The sequence below is a fragment of the Phocoena sinus genome, chromosome 3 (assembly GCF_008692025.1).
Source record: "Phocoena sinus isolate mPhoSin1 chromosome 3, mPhoSin1.pri, whole genome shotgun sequence".
Classification (NCBI taxonomy): domain Eukaryota; kingdom Metazoa; phylum Chordata; class Mammalia; order Artiodactyla; family Phocoenidae; genus Phocoena; species Phocoena sinus.
The window spans coordinates 113,325,280-113,352,666 of record NC_045765.1 but is presented as its reverse complement, the minus strand read 5'-3'; the positions used below and the strand labels follow the sequence as shown (position 1 = coordinate 113,352,666).

Below are 27,387 nucleotides of genomic sequence, written 5' to 3'. Positions count from 1 at the left end.
AATATTACTAATGAACATAGATGCAAAAATCCTCAACAAAATACTAGCAAACAGAATCCAACAGCACATTAAAAGGATCATACACCATGATCAAGTGGGATTTATCCCAGGAATGCAAGGATTCCTCACTATACACAAATCAATCAATGTGATACACCATATTAAGAAATTGAAGAATAAAAACCATATGATCATCTCAATAGATGCAGAAAAAGCTTTTGACAAAATTCAACACCCTTTTATGATAAAAACCCTCCGCAAAGTAGGCATAGAGGGAACTTACCTCAATATAATAAAGGCCATATGTGACAAACCCACAACCAACATCATTCTCAATGGTGAAAAACTGAAACCATTTCCTCTAAGATCAGAACATGACAAGGTTTTCCACTCTCACCACTATTATTCCACATAGTTTTGGAAGTTTTAGCCACAGCAATCAGAGTAGAAAAAGAAATAAAAGGAATCCAAATCAGAAAAGAAGAAGTAAAGCTGTCACTATTTGCAGATGACATGATACTATACATAGAGATTCCTAAAGATGCTACCAGAAAACTACTAGAGCTAATAAATGAATTTGATAAAGTAGCAGGATACAAAATTAATGCACAGAAATCTCTTGCATTCCTATACACCAATGATGAAAAATCTGAAAGAGAAATTAAGGAAACACTCCCATTTACCATTGCAACAAGAAGAATAAAATACCTAGGAATAAACCTACCTAAGGAGACAGAAGACCTGTATGCAGAACACTATAAGACACTGATGAAAGAAATTAAAGATGATACAAACAGATGGAGAGATATACCATGTTCTTGGATTGGAAGAACCAAACATTGTGAAAATGATTATACTATCCAAAGCAATCTACAGATTCAATGCAATCCCTATCAAACTACCAATGGCATTTTTCACAGAACTAGAACAAAAAATTTCACAATTTGTGTGGAAACACAAAAGACCCCGAATAGCCAAAGTAATCTTGAGAAAGAAAAATGGAGCTGGGGGAATCAGGCTCCCTGACTTCAGACTATACTACAAAGCTACAGTAATCAAAACAGTATGGTACTGGCACAAAAACAGAGATAAACCCATGAACGTATGGTCACCTTATTTTTGATAAAGGAGGCAAGGATATACAATGGAGAAAAGACACCCTCTTCAATAAGTGGTGCTGGGAAAACTGGACAGCTAAATATAGAAGAATGAAATTAGAACACTCCCTAACACCATGCACAAAAATAAACTCAAAATGGGTTAAAGACCTAAATGTAAGGCCAGACACTATAAAACTCTTAGAGGAAAACATAGGCAGAACACTCTTTGACATAAATCACAGCAAGATCCTTTTTGACCCATCTCCTAGAGAACTGGAAATAAAAACAAAAATAAACAAATGGGACCTAATGAAACTTAAAAGCTTTTGCACAGCAAAGGAAATCATAAACAAGACGAAAAGACAGCCCTCAGAATGGGAGAAAATATTTGCAAATGAAGCAACTGACAAAGGATTAATCTCCAAAATTTACAAGCAGCTCATGTAGCTCAGTATCAAAAAAACAAACAACCCAATCGAAAAATGGGCAGAAGATCTAAATAGACATTTCTCCAAAGAAGATATACAGATTGCCAACAAACACATGAAAGGATGCTCAACATCACTAATCATTAGAGAAATGCAACTCAAAACTACAATGAGATATCACCTCACACCAGTCAGAATGGCCATCATCAAAAAATCTACAAACAATAAATGCTGGAGAGGGTGTGGAGAAAAGGGAACACTCTTGCACTGTTGGTGAGAATGTAAATTGATACACCACTATGGAGAACAGTATGGAGGTTCCTTAAAAAACTAAAAATAGAACTACCATATGATACAGCAACCCCACTACTGGGCATATACCCTGAGAAAACCATAATTCAAAAAGAGTCATGTACCTCAGTGTTCACTGCAGCTTTATTTAAATGGCCAGGTCATGGAATCAACCTAAGTGTCCATTGACAGATGAATGGGTGGAGAAGATGTGGCACATATTTGCAATGGAATATTACTCAGCCATAAAAAGAAATGAAGTTGAGTTATTTGTAGTGAGGTGGATGGACCTAGAGTCTGTCATACAGAGTGAAGTAAGTCAGAAAGAGAAAAACAAATGCTGTATGCTAACACATATATATGGAATCTAAAAAAAAAAAAAAAAAGATAATGAAGAACCTAGGGGCAAGATGGCCATAAAGACACAGATCTACTAGAGAATGGACTTGAGGATATGGGGAGGGGAAAGATTAGGCTGGGACAAAGTGAGAGAGTGGCATGGACATATATACACTACCAAACGTAAAATAGATAGCTAGTGGGAAGCAGCCGCATAGCACAGGGAGATCAGCTTGGTACTTTGTGACCACCTAGAGGGGTGAGATAGGGAGGGTGGGAGGGAGGGAGACACAAGAGGGAAGAGATATGGGGACATATGTATAACTGATTCACTTTGTTATAAAGCAGAAACTAACACACCATTGTAAAGCAATTATACTCCAATAAGGATGTTAAAAAAAAGATGGTCAAATATAGGTCCTCTCTTTGACGTCAGTACGATCTACCACGAGGATGCGTATTGCCACATTATTAATAATGCTGAAATACAACCTAAATGCCCAATGATAGGAGGTAGGATAAATGAAGTATGATATACCATAAATTTAAAATGGTAGAAGAGATTTAAAAGCATGAGAAAAATTTCAATATAAAACGTATGATTAAAGCCAGTTATAAAAGCACCAACCTCTCGGTCAAGATGGTGGATTAAGCACATGCTAAACCCTATTCCATATACATGGATGACATATCAAAACTTTTTTAGATAGTAAATAGCTGACTTCAAAGGAAAGAAAAGGAAATCCTCAGGTGCCAGAAATTGAAAGGGTGGACAGAGCAGTATGGGGGAGCCGACACTGTGCCTTCTAAGTTATGACCACGATGTGGTCAGCAGGCAAGCTGGGCTCCAGGAGCACGCCGTCCATCCCCACCTGGAAGAAAGGACAGTCTGCAACTCTCCACCATAGGGCTGGGAAAATATCACCCACCTGAGCTGGAAACCCTTTCCATATCTCTGCAAATATGGAAATTTAGAGCTGAGCTACTGATAGAAAAAGTAGTTCAGACCTTTGTGAACCCTATGGGACTCTAGCAGGGCAAACTCAAAACCCTGTAGGAAAAAAACAAACTCTAAAGGGAAGCCTTCACGTCTCCAGGTCCAAACAGGAGAGCATTCTTATAGAACCGTAGTTCTGAATTTGATTTGGCCTCAGGACCCTTTTTTCACTCCCAGAAATTATTAAGGACCAAAGAGTTTTCATTTTTGTTGGTTGTATCTATTGATATTTAATATATTAAGAAACGAAAACTGAGAAACTTTTAAAACACAAGAAACTATAAGTACGCAATCCATTAACCATCAGAGCAATGATGTCACCACACATCATGTTGCCTCTGGAAAATTCCACTATACACTCATGAAAAAAATGACAGTGAAAAAGTTAAATAATATCTTTCTATTGTCAAGAAAATTGTTTTGACCTCACAGTTTCCTTAAATGGTCTTGGGAGTTTCCTGGGGATCCCAGATCGAAATTTGAGGACCACTTCTATAGAAGATAGGCTCACAGCCAAGAATTACTAAACATGTAATGAAGTCCTATACTATTTGAGATAGTCTACTAACCCAGTGAATGGGAAAATTCATACCCAAAGAGTTAGAGATGATAGAGTAGTCTGAGAAGGGCTTCAAATCTAAATGTACAGTAAGCTTTAAATTAATCGTAAGCTCAAGCATCTGCACGGCCTAAAGGTTGGAAGTAGTGATACCTGGGTGGTAAAAATATGTATGGTTTTATTCTTTGTGACTTTCTGAATTTTCCAATTATTTCTTAAGCATGTTTTAGTTTTGCAATCAGAAAGAATATTGTTATACGAAATTGAATTCAGGTACTTTCTCAAGAGAATATTGCTTACTTTGACTCACTTGAGAATATTCTTTCTAACAAGAGGTCTAGGGCCTTCAGAAAATTTCATGTATGTAAGCAGGTTTGGCCTTTAGATTTCACTACTGTGGAATTTGTAGAGATTTAGACAACTGTTGAGGCCAGTTTATCCTGGTTTAGGAGAGCTGTTCCTCACAGAGCAAATTCATTGGGTCAAAATTGCATAAAAAGAATATTAACATACTTAAAATTTCCTGGCTCTTTGAATGACTTATTACTTTAAAAATATGCAGATATGCTAAATACTCTTTATTTTGTAGCCAGTCTGTTTAAAAATCATAAGGATTACTTTTTTCTTTAAAGACTCTTTCTTTTTTTTGATTTTTATTTATTTTTAGGTTGGGTCTCCGTTGCTGTGTGTGGACTTTCTCTAGTTGCAGCGAGCGGGGGCCACTCTTCATTGCGATGCGCGGGCTTCTCATTGCAGTGGCTTCTCTTGTTGCGGAGCATAGGCTCCAGGCGCGTGAGGATTACGTTTTGAAAGCTTAATTTTAGCTTTTGATAGACTTGAAAGAAATACTGTATTTCATTTTAGAAATGTTATTTTAATGTGGACTTTCTCCCTTTCATCCTGCTTCCCTCAATTAATTCTAATCACTGAGTTTTATGGTATTTTATAACAGAGACATTAGAGTTTTAAAGGATCTCGGTATTTATCTTAACACAGTATTTTCCATAGTGTATAATGAAGACTGCTTATTGGTGTCATGTTGAGGGTGGGGACATTGTATTATTAGGAAGGTTTGGGAAATGGTTGGGTAACACATTTACACAAGGTTCTTTATAAGAAGCTTTGCACTGTGGCTCTCCTAGAGAAGGATGTTTGAAGTATGAGATAGAAACTTCCCAATTGATTTGACCATAGAACTTTTCCCTCTCAGAGCACCTGGGAGAGCCACATGGTGCAGATTGCACTTTGGGGAAATGCTGATGCAGACAACTCCCTCGTGGAGAAAGAGGGTAATTAGAGAGTTGGCCTCCTTATGATGCTTGTGTCCTCATTCAATAACATTGTTTTATGGTGTTTTATTTTACTAGGTTACTATTTTCGGGGAGCTGACACTCCCATAGGGAATGGATAACAGTAAAGGAAGACATGATTGAATGTCAGGAGGTGACCAACTATGGTTAACTGGGAAGATGTGGTAGGTTGAGCAGAAATGGAGCGAGAGGTGGTGGGCTTTGAACTGCCCCTTGAAGAATTGGAATTTACATATATTTACACATAAGTTCAGAGGTTTGGAGGGCAAGAGGCATCCTTAAATGACTAAAGTCTACTGTCAAAGATGTGCACAGGCTAGGATGATGGGTCAGTATCTATTCCTTTATCTCAAAATGTTCACCTCTTTCCCAAAATCTTTTCAGAATGCTGTCTCACTGCAGATAGGGGGTTATGCATTTTAATGCTGGTCACCTTCAAATATCATTACTATTTCACAACGCTAGGCTATATAAAGTAGCAATGTTGCTGTTTGGGGGGTTTTTTAGCCTGAGAAATCTAACGTATTAATTTACTTGTTCTTTACACTGATTTGAGAATTAGACGGCTGTTTAATATCATCTCCATTCGTAGACCATGGTGCATAGAAAAGTGAAGAATCTACAGAACTTGCATATTCTGTTGATGAAGCAAGTGGAGCATAGGTCTGCCTTAGGTCTACACTGACTTTACTCTGTGATGTGGAGCAATCATAGAAGGAAAGGGAGCCCGTCAACATCACGCTGTTGAAGACATGTTAGCCGACTGCTGGCGTCAGCACTGAGGTTCCAGCAGCGATTCGTAGCTCCACAGAATGCGACTTTCGGCTCCATGGGGCTCCCCAGCCCCTCCTGGACTAGGCACAGCTCCTGGGGTATGGGGGTGAGGGGGTGCATCGAGGCCCAGCTTCCTCAGCCCGCGCCCCGCCACTGCCGCCGCCCCTGGCACTGCCTGGAGCCGGTCTCTGGGTGCAGGGGCCGGAGTGGGGCAATGTGGGTGTTTTCACATGGCACTTAGAGTTTCTACAAGGCCATGTCCATCTTCTGATCTTTCTTCTGTCTCCAGAGCCTGGCTCCAGGCCACCAAAGTCCGGAGCTCAGCATGCTGATCTTTTTTTGTGGACAGTTAATATAAAGGCCAGAGGTTTCAAACCTGTGCTCAATAAGCCTTTCAACAACCATTTCTTGCCAGAATAAACATATTCATAATCTAGATGGTGTATTGCACCAAATCTCTTGGACTATGTTCTTTTTTTTAAATTATTTTTTTATTGAAGTATAGTTGCTTTACAATGTTGTGTTAGTTTCTGCTGTACAGCAAAGTGAATCGGCTATATGTATACAAATATCCCCTCTTTCTTGTATTTCCTTCCCATTTAGATCACCACACAGCACTGAGTAAAGTTCCCTGTGCTATACAGTAGGTTCTCATCACTTATCTATTTTATACATAGTAGTGTATATATGTCAATCCCAATCTCCCAATGCATCCCACCCCCCTGCCCCCCTTGGCATCCATACATTTGTGTCTCTATTTCTACTTTGCAAATGAGTTCATCTGTATCATTTTTCTAGATTCCACATATAAGTGATATTATACAATATTTGTTTTTCTCTTTCTGACTTACTTTACTCTATGACACTCTCTAGGTCCATCCACATCTCTGCAAATGGTACAATTTTGTTCCTTTTTATGGCTGAGCAATATTGCATAGTATATATGTACCACATCTTCTTTATCCATTCATCTGTTGATGGACATTTAGGTTGCTTCCATGTCTTGACTATTGTAAACAGTGCTGCAATGAACATTGAGGTGCATGTGTCTCTTTGAATTATGGTTTTCTCTGGGAATATGTCCAGTAGTGGGATTGCTGGGTCATATGGTAATTCTATTTTTAGTTTTCTAAGGAACCTCCATACTGTTCTCCGTAGTGGCTGCACCAATTTACATTCCCACCAACAGTGCAAGAGGGTTCCCTTTTCTCCACACCCTCTCCAGCATTTATCGTTTGTAGATTTTTTGATGATGGCCATTCTGACCAGTGTGAAGTGATACCTCATTGTAGTTTTGATTTGCATTTCTCTAATGATTAGTGATGTTGAGCATCTTTTCATGTGTTTGTTGGCCATCTGTATATCTTCTTTAGAGAAACGTCTATTTAGGTCTTCTGCCCATTTTTTGCTTGGGTTGTTCATTTTTTTGTGATGAACTGTATGAGATGTTTGTATATTTTGGAAATTAATCCCTTGTCAGTTGCTTCATTTGCAAATATTGTCTCCCATTCTGAGGGTTGTCTTCTGGTCTTATGGTTTCCTTCACTGTGCAAAAGCTTTTAAATTTAATTAGGTCCCTTTTGTTTTTATTTTCATTACTCTGGGACAGGGGTTCTCAATCCCCAGGCCATGCACGAGTACTGGTCCGTGGCCTGTTAGGAACCGGGCCACACAGCAGGAGGTGCGCAGCTGGAGAGCAAGTGCAGCTTCATCTGTATTTACAGCCGCTCCCCATTGCTCACATTACTGCCTGAGCTCCGCCTCCTGTCAGATCATTGGCGCCATTAGATTCTCATAGGATCGCAAACCCTACCATGAACTGCACATGCGAGGGATCTAGGCTGCATGCTCCTTATGAGAGTCTAATGCCTGATCGTCTGAGGGGGAGCTGAGGCAGTGATGCTGGCACAGGGAAGCGGCTGAAAATATAGATTATCATTAGCAGAGAGGTCTGACTGCACAGAGACCATAATAAATCAATTGCTTGCAGACTCTTATCAAAACCCCATCAGTGAGTGGCAAGGGACAATTAAGCTGCGTCTGGTGGCAGGCTTTAAGTCAGAATCCGACACTTATTTTAGTCCACACGTGGCCCACCCATTATTTTATTTATCACTTCCATCCGTGCCTCTTTCCCACACTGCACACTTGTCTCAGTCACAGTTTTGGTGTGACTAGCCAAAATGAGTAAAAAAAACAAACATCACTGGAGAGCTTTTTTGAAAAGGGGGAAAGACCCAATGATGAGAAAGCAGAAGACTCTAAGACTGCCAACAAAAAGAAAGCTGCATTTAAAAGAAGATACCAAGAATCCTTCTTAAATTATGGGTTCATTGCAACAGGTGATTCACATTCTCCAAGCTCGCTTTGTATAATATGTGGTGACCAGCTATGCAACGAAACCATGAAAACTTCAAAACTGCTTCGCCACATGGAGACAAAGCACCCTGCATTAAAAGAGAAGGCTTTGGAGGTTTTCAAAAGAAAAAAATGTGAGCATGAAGAACAGAAGCAATTATTGAAGGCCACTAATTCATCAAATGTGTCTGCACTGAGAGCATAATTCTTAGTGGCTAACCTCTTTGCTGAAGCTAAGAAGCCCCTTACTATTGGTGAAGAGTTGATCCTGCCTGCTGCTAAGGACATTTGTCGTGAACTTTTACGAGAGGCTGCAGTTCAGAAGGTGGCATGTGTCCCTCTTTCAGCTAGCACCATAACTAGATGAATTGATGAAATAGCAGGGATACTGGGGCACAATTGTTAGAGAGGATTAATGAGTCCCCGTGGTACGCAATCCAGGTTGACGAGTCTACCGCTGCTGACAATAAGGCAAAGATGCTTGTTTCTGTGTGATATATTTTTTCAGGATGATGTACATGAGGATATGTTATGTGCAGTTTTGTTGCCAGGCAACACCACAACTGCAGAACTATTGAAGTCTTTGAATGATTACATATCAGGAAAACTGAATTGGTCATTTTGTGTTGGTATATACATGGATGGAGCAGCTGCCATGACTGGATGGCTTTCTGATTTCACTACTTGGGTCAAAGAGGTCGCTTCTGAATGTGAGTCTATGCACTGTGTCATCCCTAGAGAAATGCTGGCTAGCCGAAAAATGTCACCTGAACTTAACAACGTTTGCAGGATGTGATTAAAATTATCAACCACATTAAAGTACATGCCCTTAACCCACATCTGTTCACGCTGCTCTGTGAGGAGATGGACGCAGAGCACACGTCTTCTCTTATACACAGAAGTGAGATGGCTTTCTAAAGGTAGATCACTGGCCAGAGTTTTTGAGTTACGAGCGCCGCTCCAGAGATTTCTTTTATAAAAACAGTCACCACTGGCAGCACATTTCAGTGCCACAGAATGGGTCACAAAACTTGCTTACTTGTGTGACATATTCAACCTGCTCCACGAACTCAATCTGTCAGTTCAGGGGAGAACGACAACTGTGTTCAAGTCGGCAGATAAAGTGGCTGCTTTCAAAGCCAAACTGGAATTATGGGAACAACGAGGGAACATTGGGATTTTTGACATGTTTCAAACATTAGCAGAGATTTTGAAAGAGACTGAGCCCCGGACTTCTTTCTCCCAGCTGGTGCATGATCACCTATCTCAGCTTTCAAGAGTTTGAGCATTACTTCCCAACCACGAAAGACTCCAGAAGTGGGAAGGAATAGATCTGCGACCCATTTGTGAATAAGCCAGGTGAATTGACTTTGTCTGTGCTAGAAGAGGATCAACTGCTTGAGATCGCAAATGATGGTGGCCTTAAAAGTATGCTTGAGACAACTTCAAATCTCCATATGTTCTGGATCAAAGTCAAGGTGGAATGTCCTGAGATTGCCACAAAGGCACTGAAAAGCCTGCTTCCGTTTCCAACATCCTATCCTTGTGAGGCAGGATTTTCTGCAGTGACAGCAACCAAAGCGAGATCATGGAGTAGGCTGGACATAAGCAACACACCTCGGGTGTCACTGTCTCCCATCCCCACAGGTGGGACCATCTAGTTGCAGGAAAACAGGCTCAGGGCTCCCACTGATTCTGCATTATGGTGAGCTGTATAATTATTTCATTATATATTACAATGTAATAATAATAGAAATAAAGTGCACGATAAATGCAATAGGCTTGAATCATCCCAAAACCATCCCCTGCTCCCTAGTCCGTGGAAAAATTGTCTTCCATGAAACCGGTCCCTGGTGCCAAAAAGGTTGGGGACCACCAAAAGCAAAAAAACACTCTAAGAGCTCCTACCGTATGTTACTGTTGTGAGGTAATACCTCTGAAGTACTTAGTACATGGTTGACATAATAATAGGTGAGCTGTTGTTAAAATAAGCGATTCTTCCAGCATCCAGAAGATTCTAGAAAGTTTTGGGGAGGAGGAGTTTTCCAAATCTTTTGATGATTGTCGTGATGAGGGGTAAAGCAGAAGGAAAGACCGGAGGTTTGGGCACAGTGTGGGGAAACCAGAGAATACATGTGTGCATGCGTGGGGATTGTCCATGATGGGAACATGTGTAGGATGGTTTTGAAATAAGAGGTGGTGTTAGTGGATACATGCTGTTTGGCATGAACCATCAAAGGGAAAAAAAGAAAAGCTAAAACTCTGTCCTGCCAGAATACCTCTCATTTATTTGTGTGACATGTCATTTGTGCAAAATGATCGTCACACACAAAATTGTGCATATCATTAACTATATCACATAAGCTTTGCTGTAAATATTACTCAGTTGTTACAGCTGCTGCCTCTATAAATATAGTTTTTAATCAGCTGTGGGTCCTGCCACTTAGCATGATTAGCGGACATCTAAGCAAGTATTTATTAAATGCTAATTATGGGAGATACTGCTAATGCTCTGACCAGATACCATGTGTCTTTGCTTCCATCAGCCAGCACCTGTATCTCTTCAGAGGACCACCCTTGTGCTACTGGAACTGCTTTGCCTTTTGAGTCAGAGAGTTGGAAGTGCCTATGTTCCATCCTCGCCCCGGGGTGGGGAAGGGGTGCGGACGGCACGTAGCCAACAGTGGGCAGGTGTGGGGAGCAGGAAAGCCCAGCACCTTTGCCTTGAGTGGGAATAACTCGGGCATAACTTCCATTCCTGACTTACTCTGCAGAATCAGCCTGACGCTTGCCCCACAGCATACTGCCTAAAATTGTGGTCCTATGTTGATCGTCTCCCACCCTTGCCTGCGCCCCCAGTGGCTTCACCCACTCCCTTACCAGTTCTTCTGTAATAAACGATTCACACCTGACTCCTCGTCACAGGCTCTGCTTCTGGGGAACCCAAATTAAAAGTACTTAATATACATCGACTTCTGTCCTGAGCACAGTAAAAACACCAACTCAATCTAACCCTCAGCACACTGTAAAGTATATCGTTTTCCTTGTTTCGTGGAGAAGCACACTGATGAGAATGAAGAAGGGGCAGCATGTGCTTCCCTGGAGGTTAGAGCTTCATTCCTGCCCTCCTGGCTCCAGACGTCTTGTTTAACATGACTCTCTTATCTTTTGAAGTATAGCCAACATCTTGGGCTAGTTTATCTGAACAAACAAGACCATATTTTGAAATTACTATCCACATAAAGCCCATCACTGATGAAAGATATCACGGTAATTCTTGTTTCAGAACCTATATCACGATTTAGCCAAGAGGCTATAAAACCATTTGTGTATAGGAAAGACAAGTTACCAGAATGAACAGTAATGACTAGGAAGAATGCCACTGAATTTATTAAGCCCTCAGGGAGCGCACTGTGTGAAGCAGATGGGGAGAAGGGCAAGCCTGTGGGGTCAGACCATTGAGCTTGAGTGCCAGCATCGCCTCTGACAAGCTTTGTGACCTTGGGCTAGTTATTTAATCTCAGTAAGCCTTAATTTTTTAACCTGTAAAATGGACACTATAATATCTATTTTGTAGGATTGAGTAAGAATTAAATAAAAGAATAAAAGAATGTATGTACAGTAAGTCCCCTACATATGAACGAGTTCCGTTCTGAGAGCGCCTTCGTAAATCCTGTTTGTTCGTAAGTCCAACAAACTTAGCCTAGGTACCCAACTAACACAACTGGCTATATAGTACTGTACTGTAATAGGTTTACAATACTTTTCACACAAATAATACATAAAAAACAAACAAAAAAATACAGAAAACATGTTTAATCTTACAGTACAGTACTTTGAAAAGTAATCATTTGATGAACCCTTCCAATTTCCTACAGATATGACTGCCATACTAGGGGAAAATACTCATTGTCAGTTTTGGGTGCCTTGTGAGTCTCTGTTATCATTTACTGGAAGGAGATACAATGAAGGTAGAAAGGAAATGTATTTTATGAATATTTATAGGCATAACTCAGAGATATTGCTGGTTCGGTTCCAGACCACCATGGTAAAGTGAATATTGCAATAAAGCAAGTCACACAAATTTTTTTGGTTTCCCAGTACTGTAAAAGTTATGTTTATACTATACTGTAGTTGGTTAAGTGTGCAACAGCATTGTATCTAAAAAATAATACACAATACCTTAATTAGAAAATACTTTATTGCCAAAAAACGCTAAACATCACTTGAGCCTTCAGCAAGTCATAGTAGTAACATCAAAGATCACTGATCACAGATCACATGACGAATAAGGAAAAAGTTTGAAATATTACAAGAATTTCCAAAATGTGACGGAGAGACAAAGTGAGCAAATATTGTTGCAAAAATGGCGCTAATAGATTTGCTTGACCCTCGGCTGCCACAAACCTTCAACGTGTTGAAAATACAGTACCTGCAAAGCACAATAAAGCAAAGCACGGTAAAACGAGGTGTGCCCATATATGATTTGATAGCATTGTATATAGGGATGCTTGCTTATTTTTTTGTTTGTTTTTTCATTGTGAGGAAATTAGGTCAGACAGGATTCTTTTATTATTCTGGGTTTGCCTTTGCAGCGTATGTATGTATCTGTGAGCAATATTACTTGTCTCCGTCAGGGTCTGTCTTTCTAGCACTTTCGAAATAAGTTGGATGTACTTATAAAGGTGTAAGATATTCCGTTGTATTTTCAGGGGAATGCTTGTGCATTCTATGCAAACTTACCCAGGAGACAGAGTTCCTTAAAAACAATAATAATAATAGTTAAAGCCCTAAATACTCCAAGTTCTGATCTCACTTGAGCAGAGAACCAGCAAACTGAGTGCTCAAAAGAAAGGAAAAGTGAATTCTGTGTCTTAGTCTATGGGGCCAGTGAAAAGAGACCGAGAATTAGATGGTGAAAAAGACATGGAAAAAAATTTAAAATATCTTCTGTGGTTTTTCTTCTCTTGCAGTTCCATTTTGAACCCAAAGTGGATGATGCTGTCAGGACTGAACCACTGACCAGAGTCTGTGAAAAATTCCCATCTTCTCATTGGCCATCAGTTGAGGTAAGATGGAAGACTCCTATAAGGATAGGACTTCACTGATGAAGGGTGCCAAGGACATTGCCAGAGAGGTGAAGAAACAGACTGTAAAGAAGGTGAATCAAGCAGTGGACCGGGCCCAGGATGAATACACCCAGAGGTCCTACAGTCGGTTCCAAGACGAGGAAGAGGATGATGACTATTACCCACCGGGAGAAACCTATAATGGGGAGGCCAATGATGATGAAGGCTCCAGTGAAGCAACTGAGGGTCACGATGAAGATGATGAAATCTATGAAGGGGAGTATCAGGGCATCCCCAACATGAACCAAGGGAAAGACAGCATTGTGGCAGTGGGGCAGCCCAAGGGCAATGAGTACAAGGACCGTCAGGAGCTGGAATCAGAGAGGAGAGCTGATGAGGAAGAACTAGCCCAGCAGTATGAGCTGATAATCCAAGAGTGTGGTCACGGCCGCTTCCAGTGGGCCCTTTTCTTTGTCCTGGGCATGGCCCTGATGGCGGATGGTGTGGAGGTGTTTGTTGTGGGCTTTGTTTTGCCCAGCGCTGAGACAGACCTGTGCATACCAGATTCAGGATCCGGATGGCTAGGTGAGTGCATCATGTCAGAGAGACACATTCTGAAACTGCTTTATTTGTTGAGGACAGTTAACAAATAGAATAAATAGTTTTCATATGGAGCCCTGCATTTTTTCCAACATTTGAAAAATTTTAAACATGCAAAGGAATCAATAGAATGGTACAGTGGTGCCCATATATATCCACCACCCAGATTCTCTAGTTAAGATTTACTGTATTTTCTTTATCACCTAGCCATCCATCTATTTGTCTATCTATCCATCAATCCCACTTTTATTTTTATGCATTTTGAAGTAAGTTAGAGCAATACATTTTAACTTACACTATTACAAATGTTACATTAGTTTCTCCTTTATTAACTTCCAAAGCCATTATATGAAACTTATCTGACACTTTTCTAAATACGGAGGTTAATTCTACAAAACTCTGACTAATAGGATATCAAATTTCAAATTTATCTATAACATTATGGTTTAAATGATTTCGGGACTCTAACAATTTTTATTTTTTCTATAATCTATGTGTATGTTTGCTTGTTGGTTTTTTTTCAGTTACCTTTACTTATAGAATTGTCTCTAGATGACTTTTTCCTTTTCCAAGTTTGTACCTTTTTGCCTACACTGGAAAAACTTCCTTTCCTCATAGGACTTAAAAATCGATTTCAAATCATATTAATATTTAAATTATATGTGTTAAAATAATATGACCTCTCTATAAAATATCTAGAGAGCAGGTTTGATTTTTGTTTTAAAGTTACCATGCACTCAAGGTTCATATTGTTACACAGCTGTAGTTAACATTCCCACTTGCCTATGGGAGTGAAAATAAGAAGGCCAAGAAACATGCGCACAGCAGACTATCCCCAAAGCTTAAGGTCCACGTCAAACACTTGGTACATTAAGTCATGAGGCCTTTCAAACCCCTTTTGCTCAGCTCACCTCAGAGAACATGTTTATGTGCATATTAAACCTTTATGTGTTTCAGAGTCTGTGAAAGAAAGAAAGAATACTTGGCGTCTCTGTTTCCAAGGGACTTTTTAAAACTAAAGTTTGAAAAACCAAAGCATACAAATCTTTTTGTAGTTTAGTAACTCTTAAGTAATGTTACAATTATTGATGCTGAGAATTTTTCTGTGTAAAAAAAATTAAATGTCATCTACTTACCTGCTCTATGACAACGTAAGAGAGAGAATCATGCATGAGACAGGATTTACATCGTGTTTCTCTTATATGATCCACTCCTAGCATTTGTTTCTTTTTTTATTTTTAAATATTCATTATAAAATTTTATTTAAAAAAATTTTTATTGAAATATAGTTGATTTACAATGTGTTAGTTGCAGGTATACAGCGAAATGATCGTTTTACCTATATATCTTTTTTAGATTCTTTTCCATTATAGGTTATTACAAAATATTGAGTATAGTTCCCTGTGCTATACATTAGGTCCTTGTTGTATATCTATTTTATATATAGTAGTGTGTATATTTTCATCCCAAACTCCTAATTTATCCCTTCCCCCGCTTTCTCCTTTGGTGCCAGTAAGTTTGTTTGCTATGTCTGTGAGTCTGTGAGTCTGTCTGTGAGTTTCTGTTTTGTAAATAAGTTCATCTGTATTAATTTTTTAGATTCTGCATATAACTGATATCATGTGATACTTGTCTTTCTCTGTCTGACTTAGGCATTTGTTTCTTTAATTTCGTACCTGGAAGAGATGGATCCGTAGAAGCCAGGAGGGGTGAAGGGGAGGGAGTGGAGACGTATATTGATTGCATGGCTTTTGCTGTTAGATTCATTTGTGTGTTCAGCTATCAAAATGCAAATCATGGTTCAGAGGAGGGTCCTTAGTTATTTGTCAGATTGATCATTTCAGCATATCTGTTTCATACGTAGCACTGTTTTTTGTTTTTTCCTTGGTGAGCAAGTCTACCCACTCTAAGCCTCGGGAGTCAAAATATTTATCACGATTTTGCTAATGGAATATATCAGCAGAATGTTTTAAGAAGACAGATAGTTAGAAATACATCTACACAAATATTCAATACTTGCAGGCTTAAGTTTAGAGTAGCAAACTTTTCATGTTATGATCCTAGCTTTTGTACTGGAAGCATTTCAGAAAAATCTGAGCTGAGCTTGCCCTTTATCTTCTCTGTGCTGAATGGAAGTGCAGTATCACATGCGGGGCTCCTGTCAGTCTGTCCCATAAACCCATAAACCCTGATGGTGCTGCACTCTCCCAGGTGGCATGCACAAGTGTAGATAATGCTGGGGAACAATAGGAGCGCAGATATTTTCGTCTCTTCATAAATGTTGCCTGCTTTAGTGAATTAAAAATGTGGCCCCAGGAATGTGTGGTTTCACTCCATGCTGGGAGTCCTCCACAGAAGCATTTTAATGGTCTCCTAACTGTGCCTTCCAGACTCGCATTTCAATTAATTTGCCGTTGTGATTTCACTTATAATTGCATTCTAATGGAGTCTTTTTTAGACAAGCTTGTAAATTGTTTTGCCATTTTCATTTCATCGGATAATAGCTTTGTAATATAATTACCACACTAAGTCATAGCAATGGGATCAAAATGCAAGAGAGGAAGATGCATGACCCATGTTTGGTAGCCTTGGGAGGAGATAAATTTGCAAAATAATTTCTCATTTGCCACTAAGCACTGTGTCATTTCCCTCAAGGAAAACTAGGAATGAAAAATGCTAACCAATTTATGTTTTAATTTTTGGGGAGATAGCTCCTCTCTTCGTGTTTGCTGGAAGATTGACTTCCAGGTAGTCAAGGGCATACCTTGTGTGCGTGTGTCTGTGCATATGGCCTGTGTGCATATGTAACATTGTTAATCGGGCTGGGAAGAGGTTAGAGCAAATATTTAATTAATTATCTAATGAGCTGCCCTTTGGGGAAATAAGTACCATCCCTTTAAGATAATCCATTTTCTATTGCCAAAGTCTGTTTATTGAGAATTTATTATGTGCAAAGCACAATGTTACCACAGGGGATAACAGGACAAAAAACAAAAACAAAAGAGGGTTTGTGTATCCAAGGAAGTCATAGTTCAGCACGGAGAAACGACAGATGTCTGCACACCGCCAGGACAAGGAAGCAAGTATCAGTAACCAGAAGGGAAGAGTAAATAAAGAGACTTCAGGCTGGGAGCCCACGTAAGGGGTACAGACCTGACTAAGGCAGTGGAAGGAAGGTGTGGATTGGAGAGCTGGTCCAGGGGTAGAGTCAGCAAGGATCTGGTCATTGGTCAGATTGGAAGGGGGAGGAAGAGGGCAGTTTATGAAAGGAAGGCAATCCATCAAGTTAGGTAATGCAGAGTATAGGTTTTAGTATGAGGGAGTAAGAAGAAGGGTTTAGTTTTAGACTCATCACTCTGAGATTTGGGGGGGCGAGCAACCGAAGAAGAGTGCCCAGTGGGCCACTGCCCATTTGGGCTGAGGTGCGGAGCATTTTGAGAGCCATCTCATTTAAGATGAAACTGCCCATGACCTTAACCAGGGAGAGGGCGGTTTCCTGCCAGATACTGCTTGTGGGACTGGTGGTGAGGAAAATGTCATCAAGGAGGCTGTAAAGAAGCATCCAGGAGAGAGAGGAGGTCCGCAAGTTGCTAGAAGAAGGAAGGGATGTGCGACTCTTAGGTGCTGCCCAGTCTTGTAGTAAAGATTGAAACGGGCTCCTCAGGTCTGGCATGTTAAGAAGGTTTTGGTTGCTACTAATGGTTCTTCAAACAGACACGGTGTGCCAGGCTAGGAAGTCTTGTTAAGGGAAGAGTCTGTGTATCGAGTGAAGTGACAGTACATCCTCCAGATTCCCAGCCCCTGTCACAGGGTCGCACAGGCATCAAGCATTCTCCCCTCTCAGTGCTGTGCCTCACAGCTGATGCAGTGTGAGTGAGCCCTCTCTGACCACATCTTAGTTCCTCTAAGAGTAGTTGAGCGGGGCAGGTTGGGCTCTAAGGAAAGCCCCAGGCAGGAAGGATGTGTGGCGGTATCAGCCCCAAGGCATGACCAGGCTCAGCCGCATCCCAGCTCTCGCCCATCAGAGCACAGTAAGCACCTCACTGGCTGCTCTTTCCTTGTGCTCTTCCTTCAGAGGGGGCTGTTTCCTCCTGAGACCCACCTAGTGAAGCAGGGAGCCTGATCATTATTGGTCTACCTGCTTTCTGGATGGGGATCACAAAGCTTAGTAATTTTTAGGAATTAAAACATTATCATGGCCAAGTGTTGACTAGTGCAAAATAGATGGAATATAATGTATTCTAAACCAAAGCATAGTGGGAACTAAGCCTGAACTCAATGATAACTAAACATCATCTAAGTGTTTCTTCTATCATTTATCAACTATAATGCCTAATTTCCACATGGCCTGGTGATTTTCAGGATGAGTTTTGGTAGCGTAGCTGGGACAAAGCCAGATTACTATAGGATTAAAAAGTGAAAGGAGTTAAGCAAAATGGAAATAGCAAGGCCATTTCATTCAGTAAGTATTAGTTGAGCACCAACTGTGAGCCAGATACCTGACAAGGTACATCAGGAGATACTCTGATGAGTATATTGTGATCTGTGTCATCCAGGAACTTTTTTTTCCAGTGGTATAAGTACCTTGTGAAGAGATCAACGTAAGTACATTATGTTTTTTCCATGACAGAGTTATTGAGCACAATGGTCTAGAATCACAGAGGAATTCCTTTGGAAAGTGGTAAAAAAATTAATCTAGGAAGTGATGTTTAAATAGCGTTTTGAGGAATAAATAAGAGTTTACCAGGCAGAAAAGAGGGAGAATGGCATTCCAGGAAGATGTTAAAGTTGTCAAAGGATCTGAACTTTGTGGGGGATTGTGGGGAGTTCGCCATGACAGGCAGATCTTGTTGGGGCAGACAAGGTCAAGTTGTGGGGCAAATTTTGAAAGACCTTAATACCAAGACAAGGGGTTTGGGTTTTATTCTGTAGTACGCAAGATGGCATCATCAGACCTGTGGTTTAGAGAACCACCTCTGGCAGCAGTGTGGGAAGTGAATTAGTTGGGAAAGAGTCTTATAAAGTCAAATGGACATGAAATCTAAGTCTCTGCTACTTACTTTACATGTGATGATTTGCAAGTAATTGACATTTCTCTGTGCCTCACATCTGTACACCGGGAATAAGAATACTCAATTAGATTGGGAGGATCAAATGAGAGAATGTGTGTATAGCTTTTAGCAAAGTACCTAATATGTAGAAAACCCTAATAAATGATAGTTGCTGTAATAACTGTTAGAGGCATGAAAGTCAGTTAGGAGGCTAACAAGAAAGTGCAGGCAAAAAATAGTAGACTCTTGAACTAAATCAGTTAACAGGGTAAGAATAGGGAGATGTTTCTAAAAGAGACATGGCAAGATTTGGTGAATGAGAAAGATGGTAAATAGAGAATTGAGGATGACATCCAAGGGGTTGGGCTTGAGAGGCTGGGCCGGCGTTGGTATGGGCAACTGAGATTGAAGACAGAGAAGACAAAGCATGTGGGGATACTGATGAGGTCCATTTGGAGGGTGTTGCTCTGATGGGTAGGAGAGTAGTCAGGACCAGAGGATAGACGAGGGAGTCTGAAGAGGGAAGCGAACCATGGAGAACACAGCTAAACAGGAGGCGGAAAATGGCCAAATGAAGGTACCTGTCAGTTTAGCAAGGTGTTGGAGAATCTTTTGGCCCCCAAATATCTGATAGCCAGAAATAAATTCACCTGCATTCGGACACTTTTAAATTTGATGTATATGTTCATTTAGACACTTTGGTTCTGTCTAGCCCTCTTTGGAGATAGATGGGAGTGGGGGAGGGGGTGGTGATGGGACCTGCATCACCAGAGCAGACTCAGATTCATCTCCTACTTCTGCAGGTTATGTGAATAAAGGATTCCATAGCCAAACAGCAACAACACAGTTTTTAAATGTATCTTCTGGAATATCAGTGGCTTCAGCTGCCGCCCTGGTATTACAGTAGGTTCAGTGTTTGATAAAGCAGTATTTATGGAGTGGTCATTATGTATGGGGCATGGCCCAAGGCCCTGTAAGGAAACTGAGATGAATAAGGCTTGGTTCCTGTTATCAGGGGAAATCATGGTATCTTCCAGGTGTTGGTGCCTTAGTGATGTAGGCAAACCCTGTTGTCTTAAAGATGAGGGTAGGAGACCTAGGGAGTTTGGGTGACTTGCCTAGACCGTGGCTAGGTATTGGCTGAGACAGACTGTAGAACACACACATATAGAACAACTCCTAATCCCACGCTCCTTTCCAGTTCTCTAATATTTTTATTTAAAATCCTCTTGATTGGGTTTACTCCTGGAAAAATACAAGGCTCTCAGTTATTGGCAAGACTATGTCACTCTGGTATCTCAAGCAATGACCTAGAAATTGACTTTTTGTCTCTGGACTCCAGTAGTATAATCACCTGATGAACTTACACATCTTTCTCCCTTTTCTAAAACCCTAATAGAAGATACCACCTGTTTTTTGTACTTATAGGAAGCACATAATGGCAGCAGTCACAAATGAGAGATTTGATTGCCTTGGAGAATTAACCTATACAATCAGCCCATAGTGCAAAGTCATCTTAAAGAGGCAGAGTAGCAGAAGTTAAAGAGAAGGAATGTAAGCCCCTTGGGACCAGGGGTTTTTGTCTGTGTTATTCGCTATTGTATTCCCCCTGCCCAGATGAGTGCCTGGTACATGGTAGGATCTCAACAAATATTTGTTGAATGAATGAATGACAGTCTTTGAGATCATTAACACTTTAAGACCCCATTGAAGGTATAGACATATCTAAATTAAAATGTGTTGTTTTGAATGGGAATTCAACAGTAATGGAGGAACACAAAAGGGAATGTCATAGATACAGATGTTGGCAATGCCCTTCTAAATGCTGCTTGGGGTTGGGGTCCCCTGACCAAAGGATTTAACCTGTCTGGTTTGAGGACTACATGTATTCCTATTGTAGTGAAGGCTGCATTAGGCAGTGTTGGCCTAGAGTTTGTGAAGGTATGAATCCTGTAGCTAAGACCTCTTGTTCTAACTCTATGCTCCAAAGTAACATGAAGACTTCAAGTTTAGCTCTCTAGAATCTGCCCATCAGGAATGTGCTTCCCAAAGGATGCCATTCTTCTTGGCAATTCTGTGGTTTTTGTTTTTTTTTATTAACTGGGCTTTTTCCATCAGTCTATGGTGAGGTTGACTATTGGGAGTCTGCTTCTGAGAGATAGATCTCTCTGTGGTGTGCTGACATGTCCGGTTTCTGAACATGTAGAACCAAGGTCCAGACCAGGATTGGGAGGAAGTAGCTATCACCCTGGGAGGCCTACTTGGATCATCACCTGGGTTTCCCAGAGAAATATCCCATCTGCAGTACATACTAGTTTTCCTTTAAAACATCTACAATAATGGCTAGATTTGATTGGCATATTGGGCAAAAGCAGAGCTAGACCAAGAACATTTAAAGCATTAAGAAGAGTATATTTGTATGTATGGAATTTTACTTGACCTTTTTTTTTTCATTTTTGGAAGCTCTTGAAAGTTTTAAAAATATTTCTAAATAATTCTAGAATAAATACAGATTTTTGTGAGTTTATGATATATTTCTGGCTAGGAATGGAGCAGTGATTTTCACTTTACTCAATATTTTGCTATCAATCATTTCAAGTCAGACTCTTTGGCATTCCTTTATCTCCCATTGACAACTGTAGTGTTCATTCAACAAAAATTTATTGAAAAAAAGAATTAAAATTAAAGAAGACTCAATAATTTATTGCCATTATATTCCTGGGTCTTATTTCCTTGGGTCTTTTACAGCACCTACTATGTGACAAACACTTTTAAATACGATAGTAAGTAAGTAAGATACGATAGTAAATAAAACAGAAAAAAAAAGATCTCTGGTAAGCCTTTAAGCATGTCTTTTAACCTCTTTTTATAGTTTTTACTTGGATGGTGTGGAATTCCTTAGAACATACAGAATTCTCTCTCTCTCTCTCTCTCTCTCTCTCTCTCTCTTTAATTTTCATTTACTACTTATAGAAAGGGTAGTTTCCTTGAAGGCTGGGCTGGATGGATATGACTTGAACTCAAACCTAATTTCTTTCTCCATCTCTCCATATAGTCCCTTATTCCTTTAGCTATTAACAAAACAAGAACTAGTTTGCTGGGATTTCTAGCTGCTTTATATCTAGATGTCTGTATTTGTGGGGGGAAAAAAGCTTCACATTTCTGAGACCCCCTTTTTTAAGTCCCACTGACAGTGGTTTACCACTAGACTGCCAGCAAAGTGCAGTGACTTCCTCCCTGTGTACTTAGCATCTTTCCAGGTGTGTATCACCCCTGCCCAGTGCTGCCAGGGGACCAGCATATCCAAGCTGGTAACAAAGAGTGATGCAGGGTTTTTCCTCTTTTAGCTTTATTCTAAGATTTTAATCATTTGGCATCTAGGTGTGCTCTTAAAACCTGTAGCTTTGTACCCTAAAAGTGTATGCTGTAGGTTTCAGGATCAGCAGCTCTGCAGCCTGCCCAATCCCACTGTTCTCTACATCTGCCTCTGTATCTTGGAGGGAGGTTTGATCTCTGTTGTGAGTGTGCCCTCTGGCTCTGTTTAGCCTCTTGCTGTCATAGTGATCCTAACTGGAGTTAAAAACTTATTATTGACTCAGAGAGAACATCCTGTCCATCAAAACTAACAAAACCTTATTTGGATTCATTATTGCAAATGGGAAAAAAAGACTCAATAATTCATTGCCATTATACTCCTGGGTCTTATTCCCTTGGGTCTTTCACATGCTCCTGGGAAAAGAGAGGTTTCTGACATCTGAATGGAGTCGGACTAAGTAACCTGAAAAGATTCCTCCATCCAAGGAGTCTACAGGAGAGGAGTGAACAGAAACTCAGTGTTGCATTCCTGAAACTCGCCAATAAGTACGTTCTGGGACTGTGAAAGCGTGATAGTACATGCCCTCTGTCACTCGGATGGTCCCTGGGGGATTTCCCACAATACAGCTTTGAATCTGAAGGCTGATTCTTGCATCCTGAGTCCCTATATCGCTATGCCCTAGATTACTCCTGGGTGAGGATTCTGATCCACTGGGAGTACTGGCTTTACACATCCTAATTCAGTCTGGCACTCACAGTGAAGACACTGGAGAACTTGGTGATGTGTCATCGGATTAGGGAATCTGTTAATTGTGGACTTTGGTTTAAATAAGGCAATCAGAATTGTGAATCATCCAATAACTGGATCAAGCCAAATACAAATAATACAAACTTGTAGGTTTGAATTCTAAACACCAAGATGCAGCTGCACCTTTTCATGGGAAATCTAATGTCTCAATATTCTCACATAACAAGGGCTTTTATAGGACTTAAGGTTTCTGCAGAATGCTTCAGAGAGTAGGAAACGATTTGATTACATTCATCTTGAAGCATTAGTCTGATGAATTGCTGATGTACGTATTCCCAACCCACGTATTTGCAAACTGACATTCTTATCTTACACTTTGAAATTTCTTATTGGTCTTTAAGGTTGTGAGAGGAAAAGTAAAAGAGGTCCTTGGTTATTGTTCTTACCTTCAATTTCAAAACTAAGGTCTGTAATCAAATACAAAATGATCGGCAAACAATGACTTCTTCCAATTAAAAATTTTAAATGTAAGGAATTTGCTTAAAAATAAAATGTAATGCTCCTTAAATTATTTTCACATCTCTCTGTTAAAGATGATAAATTTTATGAATATTTTACCACAATGAAAAAAAATGCAGTCTTCTTGTGCATATTAGGAACAAGCAAATATTTCTCAATATTGGAATATGCTTATTTCTACTATTAAATTTATTTTTTTACTCTCAAGACAGAGTCTGGAAAAAGAAGCTGACAGCTGAGAAAACTGTTGCAAATCCTAATGAAAGTACTTTCCATAGCCTGCTTAATTTGTGGGGCTGCCATGTACAGTTGTGCAGGTTGTGACCTGCGCAAAGACACCAGGCTGGTGATGAAGGGGCTGGAATCCAGCCCTCCTCTACTCACCAAGCCACTCACCCAGGCTGGGGCTGTTTCCACCTGCCTGGAGGAAGGGTTGACTTTCTAATTCTTCTACTCCAAAGAGGTTCCTTTTGTCATTCATCCACCCAGATGAGCACCTTTTCCCAGTCACACAGAGGTGCCTTTTGCACCTGGAGGCTCTGTTACTTGGGGATCAACATTAGGTAGTGAGGAACCTCAGGAGATACAAAGGAGAAGGGAGATAAGAAACCATGGTCTTACCCCTCCAAGAACTTAGGGCAGATTCAGAATATTCAAAGGAGTAAAAAAGATCAAGGGGAAAGTATAACTAAAGTGCAAATATAGGGACTTCCCTGGTGGCACAGTGGTTAAGAATTCACCTGCCAATGCAGGGGACATGGGTCTGAGCCCTGGTCTGGGAAGATCCCACATGCCACGGAGCAACTAAGCCTATGTGCCACAACTACTGAGCCTGCACTCTAGAGCCCGCGAGCCACCACTACTGAGCCCACGTGCTGCAAGTACGAAGCCCACGCGCCTAGAGCCCGTGCTCCGCAACAAGAGAAGCCACTGCAATGAGAAGCCCGCGCACCATAACAAAGAGTAGACCCACTTGTGGCAACTAGAGAAAACCTTTGTGCAACAACAAAAACCCAATGTAGTCAAAAATAATAAGTAAGTCAATAAGTAAATGAATGAATGAATGAATGAATGAAAAAAGAGAGAAGTCACCGCAATGAGAAGCCCACGCACCGCAGCGAAGAGTAGCCCCCGCTCCCCACAACTAGAGAAATCCCGCGAGCAGCAACGAAGACCCAACGCAGCCAAAAGAATAAATAAATAAATTTATTTAAAAAAATAAAGTGCAAATATAACTCTATAGACGTTCACATAAGCAGTTACAGTTGTTGGATTTTAAGCACACTTAGATTAGTAGGAGGTTTATTTTAGCACATCATGTGTCACTGTCAAACTAGCTTAAAATATTTGGGAAATGTTGAGAAATGAGGGACTGCCTTTTAATGCCTCAGAATGATAGAGTTGGAGAGAATGGACCTAGCATGGACTTAGGGCTATGAAAAATGCTTCCATCAGGGGGCTTCAGTCCCACTCCTAACCAGGGAACATGTGTGTATTGGTGGCCCAGAAGTTGCTGAGGTTTATTTTTTTTGGAAAAAAAACAAACAGGAAACGACATTTACAACTTCCATCAATCATAGGTTTCATTGTCTTAAGGTTCCTATTTCATTCATTCCAAAATCTGACACCAGGAGGTTTCTCTCAAAGGAATGGGGTGGAAACCCCTTCAACAGTGTGGTCTAGTCCCGTCCACCTGGGGCTTGCGTTTGGCTTAGCAGGACTGGGAGGTGCTTGGCTTCTGTAGAGTCACTGGCCTGCCCACGGTGTTGAGCTGAGAGAGAGAGCGTAGCCTCCTCTTTGCATCCTTTGGAGACAGGCTGGTGCTCCAGAGACTCTGGGTGGAGATCTGGGAAGCTCTGAGGCCCAGAGCCCCAGGACACGGGGGCTGGGGGCCCGTGGGATGGGGGGGGGAATTTCCACATCTCATCTGATCATGATCATAGCTAGGTTTTCCTTCCAGCACTAACCTGTGTTTCTGGCATCTCAAGGGCAAGGAGCAGAGCAAAAATTAGGGGAGAGGGCATATCAAAGACGTGCCGCCCTTCAGCCCCCAAAGGAGGGTCCTCACGTGGAGGACAGGATGGGGTTCCCTTGGGCGTTGGGGAATCGAGCATGCGACGGGCTTCATGCTTTGCCCACTTTGTCTTCCTGTCTCAGGTTTGCGTTCACGCAGTCTCCTCTGGTAACTTTGCACCATTATCCTCAATAACTGACATCGATATAATTACCATTAAAAAAGAGAGAGAAGGCTCTGCTTTAGGACAGTGGACACTGCTAGTTATGCCACTGATGAGGGAGTTCTCACCCACATGTAAGAGCCCCCCACCCTGCACTGTGGCCAGGCGGGGGCTTGGTAGAGTGGTCAGCGCCCATCTGTACCATCACGTCGGCCCAGCCGCATCGTGGAAAGGGAGGGAAGGAGAGCAGCTTCTCTCCTGAGTCCCAGGGAAGCGCTCACAGAGAGCAGGACCGAGCCTGGCCTCGGGCGCTTTTGCAGGGCATCTCCATAGCACCCTCAGTTAGTGCCTGGGAGAGGAGTTCTGTTCAGGTACCTAGCATAGGCTCAGGCTCGCAGAGGGGAAGTTAAAGGGGCTGCTTAGCATTCAGTGTGCACTTGGTGAAGCTGGGAAGATGTGAAAGTTGGAATTGCTCTGCCTCGTGTGGGACCTTAATATGGTGCTTTGAAGTAAGTGCTGGAGCACAGCTTTCTTCTAAGAGACAAAGATTTGTTGTTGTTTTTCGGAGAAACAGGCATTTGGGGAATATTTCTGTAGCGTTTGAATTACCAAAGATCAATACACAAAATAAATTATGTTCCCGATAGCTTTTGGTATTTAAATTTAGGTATTTACAATGTCCAAAGAGAAGAGAAAAAGTAGTTTTAAGTAAAATCATTACCAAGACTGTCTTAGGCCTTGGGAGGGATTTGTGTGAACCAAAGTGAGAATGAAATCTGTGTGCCCCCTTTTCTGCGAAAATGCTGACACCATGTGACTTAACGGCACAGTTAATATGAACATAACATGCCCATCAGAGAGAGGAGAGAACCGATGGTGAGAGGTCAAGTTTAAGCTCCCAAGCAAGATTTTAGCACGGGGTCCTTTTACCCTTCCCAACGACTACATAAAACTGAATCTACTCAAGGGAGTTCTCCTCCCCTCCTGGGAGATGTGGTACCATTGTCAGGAGGGGGAGAGCAGGACATGGGCATATTTGGGAGAGGATTGGGGAGGGTGCTTTCACCTCTGGATTCAAGAATCCAATTTACCTCTGTGGCCTTCTGTTTGAACCTTCCTCCCAGCACTCAGGGACCATCCTTGGCTTCTGTAGGCTCATTCAGGTTGGCGTAGCAAAGATACTTCTACCACACGAAGAAATCTTCTCCTAGGAATTCAGGTGGACCATGAGAACACATTGTGTTACACTCTCTGTGAGAAGCAAGGCTACTGTCTCTCCAGCCCGATGCTTCCTGATAGTGATTGAACTAATGTGTAAAGAAGATTCCACCTTAAGCTGGAGTCAGCATCTCCCCCTTGTTATGTTAAAGAGGGAAGTGGATGGACTGGAGGAAGCTGCATGGTGGTTAGTGACGTCAAAAATTGGAAGGAAGGATGATAAAGAAATTGGATAATAAAAAAAAAAATAAAACAAGAAAAACCACGTAAAAAGTAAGCCAAAAAAGAAATTTTAAAAAGAAAAAGAATTAAGTTCTGATACATGCTACAACATGGATGAACCTTGAAAACATGCTAGGTAAATAAGCCAGTCACAAAAGGACAAAAGACTGTGTGATTCCACTTATATGAATTATCTAGAATCGGCCAATTCATAGAGACAGGAAGTAGATTGGAATTACCAGGCGCTACAAGGAGAGGGGAATGGGGAGATAATGGTTAATGGTTACAGAGTTTGTTTGGAGTGATGCAAGA

At 41.0% G+C, this 27,387-nt stretch overlaps 1 protein-coding gene across 3 annotated transcripts in view; it reads left to right on the top strand.

The window, feature by feature from the left end:
- Window positions 1-27,387, top strand: part of SV2C (synaptic vesicle glycoprotein 2C) — a 235,427-nt gene that overhangs the window by 44,522 nt on the left and 163,518 nt on the right. For all 3 annotated transcript variants that reach the window (XM_032626875.1, XM_032626876.1, XM_032626877.1), the window contains exon 2: window positions 13,130-13,810. In XM_032626875.1, the coding sequence (XP_032482766.1) occupies window positions 13,231-13,810 (580 nt within the window). In that variant the 5' untranslated portion in view covers window positions 13,130-13,230. The remainder of the gene's footprint in view (window positions 1-13,129; window positions 13,811-27,387) is intronic.